The sequence below is a fragment of the Myotis lucifugus genome, unplaced genomic scaffold (genome assembly GCF_000147115.1).
Source record: "Myotis lucifugus unplaced genomic scaffold, Myoluc2.0 scaffold_79, whole genome shotgun sequence".
NCBI lineage: Eukaryota > Metazoa > Chordata > Mammalia > Chiroptera > Vespertilionidae > Myotis > Myotis lucifugus.
In genome coordinates, this window is record NW_005871127.1 from 57,561 (window position 1) to 68,666 (window position 11,106).

The following is an 11,106-nucleotide window of genomic DNA, read 5'->3' on the forward strand; positions in this document are numbered from 1 at the left end:
CCTGTGTAACAAGACACCGACTTGCACCTGGCCAATCGGCAGGGCCCACAGTCCTTTCTCCTCCCCTTACTCCAACCCCCTATAAAACCCCTCTTCCCACAGGGCTAGCTCTCTCTCTGCCACTTGCTGCTCCGTCAGTAAGGAGGGTAGGGGAGCCAAGCCTGGGCTTGAATAAAGACTCTTATGCTTTTGCATTGGACACGGCTGGCTCCCTGGTGTGGTTTCTTGGGGATCCTGAAATCTGGGCATAACAGTGTGTAAATAAAAGCAATAGTTCTTATCCAGTTTAATTCAACGGCTTTTCCACTAGCACAGAAACACCCTATTAGTTTTCAGTGCGGCACACAGAATGTCCTGCTTTATTTATGTATCAGGTGCTTCTCGGAATGGTGAGCTCCACACCCAGCACCTCACCGGTTCCTGAGCTCTGCAGTAGAGACCTTGTAGTCAGGCCGTGCAAACGAGGAGACCAGCAGAGAGAGGCCGGGGAGCTTTCTTGAGGTCCTACCGCTGAGTACTTGGCAGAGCCTCTCCTCAAACCCGGGCTGTTAAACACCCCAAGCTCGTTTACTTAAATAAAATACCCATTTGCATCTCAGGGATAAAACAGGAATTGACTGATGTTTTTCATGCAAAAATGCAAAGATTCCCCGCTTCTCCCCAGTCTCTGCAAGTGTAATGTCTTGTTTGGGAAGATAGACCCAGTGTTTGAGGCGCTCCACGGGCCCCCGTTCCAGGGCTTTGTTCCCGTGCTCGGTGTCACAGCCATCAACATAGCCTCAAACCTGGCTCGTGCGCTTTTCACATGTCCTTTGTGTGTAGGGGCCATGACGTGTGCACACAGCACAGTTCTTTTTCACAGAACTCTAGAGAATGGCTGTTTTCAGGTTACTATTGTGTCTGATCATTGCCATGATTATCGTACCTTCATATTTTAGAAGCTAGAATTCACAAATGTAAGTTAGTTTTTTCAATCTTTATAACTGTTAAGCTTGAATATTGCTATTAAAAATAAGCAGTTTTCTGTTTTGGTTTTAATGCTTTTGAATTTTGGTTTCCTCTTACGAGCTGAGTTCGGGTCCCTGACACCAACGGCCCGACTCCTTGCCCTCACATTTGAGTGGAACCATAAGATGACTCTCCTGGGCCAGTTTGCACATTCTGGGAAAATCTTGGGGAGAGACTGAGAACGGAGGTCATCGTTCCACTTTTACAGAAGCATCAGGGCAATCTAGGGTTTTGCGTTTCTCTTGGGCTCATTTATCTACCAGTCTTTTCTGAACATCTCAGAGCAATTACTGTGCACTGGGATTTTCCTTAATATGATTTTATTTGTTTCTTTTCATAGAGGAAATGCATGCCGAAATCTGTTATGCCGAGTGTCTCCTACAGAAAGCAGCACTCACCTTTGTGCAGGTAACGAACCTTTGCTTTAGAGTCCATGTTGCTGGGGTAGGGTAGCCTGCCAAAACTCCATAGGAAAAACATGGCTCCTTCCATGTCGGCGCTTCCGTTCTTTTGACTTAGAGCTGCAATGAAAGATACTTGTTATTCTGATAAACCAGGGAGCTTTATTCCTATTCACATGCACTTAGAGTCTGTTTCAAACTGCAGTCTACTGGAAACGACTGCCTTTTAAAGAAACTGTCTTGCAAGTACCACACCTAATTTCAGGATGCTCCTCTGTATGAAAACTGAGCTTCTCTCTCCCTCTGTGCTTGCTCTTCTTGGTAGAGGGCTGCACACAGCAGTGGCCCGGGCATAAAAGGCTTCCCTAATCCTTGGCCATTCCCTTCTTGCATCAGCTGCTTCAGCAGAGCTCAGTTATGCATGCACCGAGAGCCACACCTTTCATGCATACTTCAGATTTTATTTTTCTCTCTCTCCCTATTCTCATTCCCCTGTCTTGCTTTTAGTTCTTCCTCTGAATGAGCATTTTTAAAAAGTCACTAACAAAACCATGACTCATTTCCCTAAGAGGCATTTTAATTTCACCTCGAGGGACCGTTGCCACCAGTACCTATCATTGTATCTTCCAATGCTTCTAAAAAGCATGGGTGGCGGTGATGGGCACCGTGGGGCAGCCGTGGGGTGGAGATTGTAAGAGGTAGAAATTCAGCTGTAATATGAAAAGAATTTTCCTCAATCTCAGTGTTTCACATTGTATTGAGAATTGCTTTTCTCTTTTGCTGAAGGGTGACCACTTAGGTTGGATCCTAGTTTGGCAAAATTGAATCCATCAGGCCCATGACCCTGTTTCTTAAAATCCAACGTATTATGAAGGCTGATTAAAAACAAGTCTTCCCGCCTTAGTAAATAAACATGATGTTAGTCACGGAGGCCTTCGCTTTTTTCTGATGTGTTTCCCAAATGGGGATTTGACAACCACATCTGTGATTTGAAGGCTTATGTTATGCTTGGATACTTGTAATCAAACGTCCGGGAGATATCCATGGTTTTCCTCTTCCGCACGCCTCCACATCCAGTCAGTCTCGTGGTCATGCCTCTTTTACCTTGGGAAGAGTTAGCAGCTCCAACTCTTCCTCTTTCTTCTGATTATAATTGTCCAGTGGAGGTGCGCCTCAGCTCTTCCCTGGGCTGGACAGCAACCCCCGTGACTCTAATTTCTCTGACCTCCCGCTCATTCTCCGTTGTGCAATTGAGCTCCCTCTCAAAGATGAGCACCTCACCTTGTCATTCCTCTGCCTCAGCCTTGAGTAGCTCTCACGGACTACAGCAGTGGTTCTGTGTTAGAATACCAGAAATGGAGGAGGGTTTTTCAAACTAAACCGGTATCTCCCCTAGTTCCCCGCTCCCTTCTTCCCGAAGGCCTCAGGTGGCAGGTATGTTGCATATTCGAGTGGCCTGGGTAGAGGTGGCTTTCTTACTCCTTCGTCATTCCCTTTGCTGTAGATTTCTGCAGCAGTGCTGAGGATGGCCAAGCACCCCGTGACCTGTAATGCTTTCTCACCTTCCCACTGGATTTTCCTTTGCTTGCAAACTTTACATCTGCTTTGCCTTTCTTCACCAGGCTACTTCCTAATCAGTGTGTGTGTGTGTGTGTGTGTGTGTGTGTGTGTGTGTGTGTGTGTGTGCTTTAAGCACTGATACTTCCCGTCCTCCAGCCCTCCCACCTTTGTGCTGTTATGGCATCCCGCTGTGCATGTCTCCATCCGCATGCATTCCTCCATCCCTTAGCACAGTGGTCCTCAACCTTCCTAATGCTGCGACCCTTTAATACAGTTCCTCATGTTGTGGTGACCCCCAATTTCATTGTTACAAATTGAACATAATTAAAGCATAGTGATTAATCACAAAAACAATATGTAATTATGTATATGTTTTCCGATGGTCTTAGGCGACCCCTGTGAAAGGGTTGTTCGGCCCCCAAAGGGGTCGCGACCCACAGGTTGAGAACCGCTGCTTAGCACATTGCATTGCTTTCGTCTAATTTTGCATCCAGGTGCCATAGTGTAAAACAGGCATTCAGCCAATGTTTGGTGAATCATGAAATAAAATATTCTTATTTGAGGCAGATTTTAATCTAATTTAAGCACATTTTTTTCCTGGCCATTATTGCAATTTGTGTAATCATAAAATACCTTAAAATACAATGATAAAAATTGTGTAGTGAATTTTGTATTTATTAATATTATAATAATTTAAATGTTAAATGTTTAAGTAATTAATGAAATTAGTAAACTAAAGTCAATTTTTCTTTTGCTTCAGATGATGTTCAAGTGCAGAGGATATAAATACCAGAGCATTTTTCTGATATTAATAGCTTAGAAAAGTGTTCTTAGAAATGGGAAACATGGGACCATCTCCATTTGCATCATCTATTATACAGGGTGGGGCAAAAGTAGGTTTACAGTTGTGAGTACACAAAACAAAGTTTATTATTGTATTATTATTTATTGTATTATTTCCCATACAGACAACTGTAAACCTCCTTTTGCTACCCTGTAGTAACTTCCTTCAAGCAGTTAATTTGATATGCTTTTTAAAGAGACTTTTGGAACCTTAGAATGCTGAGTCTAAAAATGCCGTTCATTTAGGCCAACTGCCTCAATTTGATGGTTGATGACCACTGGGCAAAGAGAAGTGCTTTTCCCCCAAAAAACAAAACTTCATATTATTGACAAGAAATTTAGAATCCAGAACAGTTATTTTTAGTTTGGAAATATATATGAATGACACTCACAATGATAAATGGTCTTTGTCTATTAAAATACCCTGTGAAAAAAGAACCGAATCCCATTGACTGGAGTTTGACGGACAGGGACGGCAAAGGCCTTAGATCATATTCCTAGGGCCAACCATTTTGGATTCTATTGAACCAAGAAGAAAGTTCATTAGAGTACGTTTGTATTCACCAATATGACCCCTTATTGTGAGAGTTATTTCTTTAATTACTTTCTTAAAGTAATTTGAGGATTTAAAAAATGTTTCCTTTCTGTTGTCCTCTAACTTGGAAGAAAAATGACGAAACGGTATTTCAAATATAAAACAATAAGAATGTTTTAATTTTAAAAATGATGTTCTCAAAAGATGGTATCTTGTTCAGATCACACAGCTACATAGCTGTGGGGAAGGTTTAAGAATCTCCTGCTAGATGATCTAATTATTTAATTGAATTGTTTTCAGGATGAAAATATGATCAACTTCATCAAAGGTGGACTCAAAATTAGGACGAGTTACCATATATATAAGTAAGTTAAAATTGAAGATGTGGGCTTTTTAAATCTTACCACTGGAAGTTTGTATTTTTGACCACGATGATGTAGTTTTTCCTGTACTATGGACCATTTTGGACTTCCAAAATTTATGACTAGGGTTTTTTTTTTTTAATTTGATGTTGGAAAAAATGCACTTGATTTCTGGCTTACTGATTGATTGCTATAGGACAGTGATGGCGAACCTTTTGAGCTCGGCGTGTCAACATTTTGAAAAACCCTAACTTAACTCTGGTGCCGTGTCACATATAGAAATTTTTTGATCTTTGCAACCATAGTAAAACAAAGACTTATATTTTTGATATTTATTTTATATATTTAAATGCCATTTAACAAAAATCAACCGAAAAAATGAGTTCGCGTGTCACCTCTGACACGCGTGTCATAGGTTCGCCATCACTGCTATAGGACAACAGAATATAAATTTCAATGTAATTTTAAGGGAAAACAGCTGAACATTAGCTGATAATTTATGTTTAGGTAATCTGAGTATCTCTCTTCTAAAAACAATTCATAAATTTAAAATGACAGGTATATCTTTGGCCCAGCCTCTAGAGCAGCATTGCCCAATAAAATTTCTGCAGTGATTCAAATGTTCAATTAAGGTGGACCATGGTGTTGTTCATAGTTTCTGCATCCTTTTTGATTTTTATCTAGTGGTTTTATCATTTACTCACAATGTTAAAACTCCCTAACTTTGATTCTGGAGTCATTTATTTCTCCATTTAGTTACATCAGTGTTTGCTTTGTATATTTAGAAACTCTGATGTTAGGCTTATATATTTTTAATTGGTTTATTTTCCCAATAAATTAACCTTTTTATAAGTATGAATTGTCCCTACTTAACTCCTTATAATATTCCTTGTCTTGAAATTTTTTTCTTTCTGATATTAATACAGCTATTCATGCTATTTTATAATTAATGTCTGCATGGCAAATATTCTTTTACTTTAAACCTTTTAAAAATATTTAAATTGCATTTCTTGTAGCTGCGCATCATTGTGTCCTTCGTTTTTATCAGTATGACAATATGTTTGCACTTGTGACTACCATTTTGTTTTTTTCACTTTGCCTCATTGGTTTTTTCCCTTCTTTTGCTTTAATAAATTAAAAAAGTAAATAATCCTTCTATTTTCTCAGCTGTAGCCATCTTTAATTTTTTAATAGTTGCTCTAGTGATTGCAATATACTTCTTGTCACGGTCAACTTAGAGTTAATATTGTACCATTACACATAAGATATAAGAACTTTGCAAAAGTATAGTTTCATATTCCACCTGTTGTCTTTTATACGATTCTGATAATAGTACACATATGCATATTATAAACCTCACAATGCAGTGCCAATCTTTTGTTGAAATAGTCTTATATTAGAGTCTTCTTTATGTATCCATATAGCTACCATTTTTGGTGTTCTTCATTTTTTCCTGGGTATTTTCAGACTGAAGCATTTAGTATTTTAAAAGATACTTTTACCCAAAATGATTTCATAAAATTATATTCCATTCAAAAACCCTGGAGGGGGATGGATTGTGGGATCCTGATAAACTGTTTTTAGCTTTTCTCTCAAAATATTTTAGAAGATATAAATGATTGTTAAAATTGATTGCTTCTAGTCATCAAAACTTAAAAAACTGAAGAAATTAAAATAGTCTTATTATGGCACAGACATATACGAGTGGAATGGAACATGGGGTTTTGAAACAGATGCGTCATGTGTGTGTACGCACGTGTACACACACTTGTGTGTATTAAAATATACTAAATTCCTATACATACATAAATTTCTTTCAAAACAGTAGAGGAAGACAGCGACTTTAACAAATGATTTTGGGAAAATTGGTCTTCATTTTGAAAAAATGACTATGCAAAAATAAATTCCATATAGATTTAATATTAGAATATTTTAAAAAGAATACTAATAAAACATAGGAAAGTGTTTTTTTATAATCCTAAAGTACGAAGACCTTTAAACTTTTGTGTGTTTTTAAAATTTTTTCACTGAAATAATTTCAGAATTTTATAAGAATTTTCAGATATTCTTTACTCAGTTTCACAAAAGTTAACATCTTATAGAACCACAGTACAGTTACTAAAATCAAGAAACTAACATTGATTTAATATTATGAACTAATGTATTGGCTTTACTCAATTTTCTCTAATTGTCACACCAGTGTACTGGGTGGTTATGAATTTGTGGGGGGTGAGACATAATTCAGTTCATAGCTCCTTATATTTCCTGTAATCTGCAAGTTTGAGCTACAGGATTATTAGATTCAGGTTAAATAAATTTGACTTAAACACATGATAATATAGGTGCATGCATTATAATTACATCATAACACATAATATCTGGTTATTTCTTAATATCCTTAAAATATGTTTACCAATTTGGTAAGCAGTTCCTGGTTATTATAAATTTTCTATCTTTGTCATTGAGTTTAATTTGCATTTCTCTTTTGAAGAGGTGAAGGGAAAGGGAGAAATGCATAGAAAAGATATTAAAGTGAGAAATCAGTAAGATTTGCTTGGAGGAACAGGAAAAAATAAGAGGACAAATGGAGCTATTGTGATGGAATTTGCTTTCTTCTTTCAGTGTCTCCTAGTCACAAGCTCTAATTCATTTGGTCTATTGGAGACTGTGGTGATCACACTGAAATTCAGGTTTTTTTGTCAGTAGCATCTCAGTTAGTTGATGGAAGATAGGGTGGCTGGGGAATGGACCGCACCCCGGAAGTCCCCTCTACCACATTGTGGGAGGCTGGGAGACCGAGGTTCTGCTGTCCTACGTCTCCTGGGTCATACTTGCTGGTGTTTGAACCTCTCTTGCTTTAAGCCCAGAGGATTAGTCCTGGTAAACAGTGTAGAAAGGAGCGTGCCATTTTTCCTAACTGATAATTATGCAATAGCTTTAAAAGTAAAGCTCAACACAGCAGCATCCACTTAGATATTTTCTAGAATTTTGGCCAATGACAATTATTTTATGGTGTGTAAGTGTGAAATTTGACTTAATCATTTTCAGAGTCATAATAAATTTGTGCTCTAACTTTTGTCTTCAATCCAGAGAATGTCTTTCTATCCTGCATATACTTCAGAAGAACAAAGTTGAGCAACAGTTCTTCCATGAGTTTGAAGGGGGTGTCAAACTTGGAATAGGGGCCTTTAATTTGGTAAGTAAATAATTATATACCCACCAGAATCGTTTGTAAAAGATCGTAGGTTTTCAGTGCCTTCTGTACTGTATTTGAACCTCACCCTGACCCTCTGCCTGGGTCTGGTTGGTAAGTGGTAGAGTGGGATCAGTTTTCTTCTGTTGAGACCCAGTGGGGGCTTTGGTCAGTATGTGTTGTAAAGTCCTGCACATGTTCAGAATAATTTTGGGTTGTACAATAAGGGAAGCATATAGCACTCTGGAGAAGTAACATTTTTCTGTAAGAAGGCCTAGGAATCCAGTTCCATTTCCCCATCAGAAATATTGTTGCTATAGCAATGACGGCTCTGAAATGAAAAATAGGTGATGGAGTGACATTCCCCAAGTTATGGTTAAAATTTATAATAACCAGGAATTGCTTACCAACTTGGGGAATGATTTTGATGTTCTGGGTGAGGTGAAACGTTGGGAGTAGATACCTGTCCAATTGTGATATATTAGAGATTTTGAATTTTATTAAGGTTTGACTGGAATTGTTGTGAAAACAAATTGGTAAAGGGAATCGTATGCACGAGTGTATATGTTACCACGGCCACTTTGTTCACGAGCCCATGGATCGCTGACAGAGGTGGCTGAGCAAGGAGACTGACCACTGTCCACAGAATGGGTCACCCCATCCACATGGTTATTAAAATCCTCCTCTGCTGAGGTCAGCCTTTAGTGAACATGCACATGTGACACAACTGTCTTCATGGCTTTTGTCCATTCAGAGAGGTTCATCCACACACCTCTTCCGCAGACCTTGTTGTCTTCAATGTTCCCATCATGCTCTTCCCAAATCCCTGACCATCCAAACAAACCATGGGCTCCAGCCCATGAATCGCATATAATCACCCATGCGGGCATTTCTCCTTCTAAGCAAAGTGAACAGCCAGGTGCAGTGCTGGACGTTCGGCACTGGGAGGATTTCCCTTCACCACGGCTCCGCAGGGATGTCCCAGGGAGGGGCTGTAGCGTGCAGCGGTCCACTTTGGTGGTGCCTGCAGGTCATGCAGAATACAACACCCTTGTGCTTTCTGAAGAGGACGCTAAAAGAAACCTTGCTTGGAACGGTGGGCCCTGAGGAATTGCCTCCTCCTCATTGCATCACTACACATGACGGGGCACGTCGTCTTTAGAGCATGCTGAGAAGGCCAGGTTTTCCTTTTTTTAAACATTTTTTTTAGATTATTGTCTTAGCTAAATGAAATTAATTCACAAGTAATGATCGCAACCTGTGCAGTAAGTGAGGATTGAGACACGTCTAGTGATTTCAACTCAGTTCTAATTTTTCATATTCCTGAATTACTAAAACTCGAAGTTGTTTGGAGTTTAACATTTACCTACGGTGAGATACACTAACATGTGAGTACACTTGTATTATTTTTCTCTTACAGATGCTGTCCCTCTTACCAGCACGGATTATCAGACTACTAGAATTCATAGGATTTTCTGGAAATAGGGTACAAATTTAATTTAATCTCAATTTTGACAATGAAGATAAATTGTTATTTACTGAATTGTAGAGCAATGCAACATGTCCTCATGACCAACATGACAATTGTTGGCAATTTGTTTGCAGGATAATAAAGAGCCATTGGTCCTTGATCATGTCTTTTAGGAATTAGAGATGCTTTTTCTACTGAATGTTCAATTTTTTACCTTTGTTACCTAAATTCTGAATTAAAACTTTTATTTGACCAATACGGGGTGGAGCAAAAGTAGGTTTACAGTTGTTCGGATGGAAAATAATGCAGTAATTAATAATACAAGAATAACGTCTGTGTTTTGTGTACTCAACAAAATCTTACTTTTGCCCCACCCTGTGTTGTGCTTGCTTGGAGCTTCAGTACACTTGGTTCACATTTGCTTCCTTAACGTTTTTACAACCCCAGAGTCTTTTGTAAAACTAGGAAATTGGCTAGATTTCCAAGTCTAACATTTAATGATTCACATGATCAAGCAGAGCTGCAGTATTTTGGGTTTCCTTGTCTTTTTTACAAGCTTCACTATAAAACTAAGCAAGGACATTTGTTTTCCATGAGTCTGTTTTTGTACTGTATAACATTTATTAATCATAGCATTCAATATGCTATTATCAGAGTTGCCTTATTGCAAAAGCCATCCCTGTTAATTAGGAGAGCAGGTTTCAAGAAATGTATGAGAATATATACAAGAACCTGTAATTTTTAAAATTCTCCCCGAGGATGTTTTTAATGATTTTTTTTGTTTGTTTAAGAGAGAAAGGAAGGGAAGGAGAGAAAAAGAGAGAGAGAACCACCAATTGGTTGCCTCCCATACATACCCCGACTCGGGATAGAGAGAACCATCAATTGGTTGCCTCCCATACATGCCCTTTTTGGGCTATGGGACAATGCTGTACCCAACTGAGCCACCCAGCCAGGACAAAAACCTTTAATTTTTCCCCTCATTTATCCTATGCCGGAAGCTGGTCCATCCTTGCTGCTTGACACAGTTGCTTCAGGGAAGAAACATCTGCACAGCATATGTTTCAAGGGACCTGGAGTATATGGCATGCTGTTCTTAATATGTTTGCTCCCCTTCTTAGCACTATGTGTTTTAACCAGGGTCACCTCTCCGAGAAAGGTTGTTTCCCCAGGTGGGGATTTTTCCCTGGAGTTAGGGATTAACAGGACTAAGGAAGGGAATAAATCCGTAAAACCCTTTAACTAAGTGCCAGGTGGGTAGTTAATCACCTTAACTATGAACAATCACGCTTAAGCTACATAATCTTTACTTAGGATAATCTCCTTCAGTTACTTCCTTGTAGCTTAACAGAACAATAGAGTAGTGACCTTGGAATGGAGATAAGAAACGCCCTAACCTTTGGAATAGAATGGATAGGATTAAAATCAACTGGTATAAATATAGATGTAACAGGAGAATAGAGAAAGAACCTGGCTAGCTTTCTGCTGGTGAACACCGAGGAGTAAGCATCGTTGGAATTTCCCCTGTTGCAGTCATCATGTCTAAGTCTGCGTCTCCCAAGGAGCTGGAGCAGCTGCGGAAGCTCTTTATCAGAGGTTTGAGCTTTGAAACAACCGATGAGACTCTGAGGAGCCATTTTGAGCAATGGGGAACGCTCACGGACTGTGTGGTGATGAGAGATCCAAACACCAAGCGCTCCAGAGGCTTTGGGTTTGTCACCTATGCCACTGTG

General features: G+C 39.2%; 1 protein-coding gene across 1 annotated transcript in view; it reads left to right on the top strand.

The window, feature by feature from the left end:
• TTC39B (tetratricopeptide repeat domain 39B) overlaps positions 1 to 11,106 on the top strand; it is a 92,735-nt gene that overhangs the window by 49,917 nt on the left and 31,712 nt on the right. Inside the window, exons 7-11 of the mRNA XM_023755556.1 lie at positions 1,349 to 1,416; positions 4,648 to 4,712; positions 7,800 to 7,905; positions 9,323 to 9,388; positions 10,936 to 11,084. Of these exons, the coding sequence (XP_023611324.1) occupies positions 1,349 to 1,416; positions 4,648 to 4,712; positions 7,800 to 7,905; positions 9,323 to 9,388; positions 10,936 to 11,084 (454 nt within the window). The remainder of the gene's footprint in view (positions 1 to 1,348; positions 1,417 to 4,647; positions 4,713 to 7,799; positions 7,906 to 9,322; positions 9,389 to 10,935; positions 11,085 to 11,106) is intronic.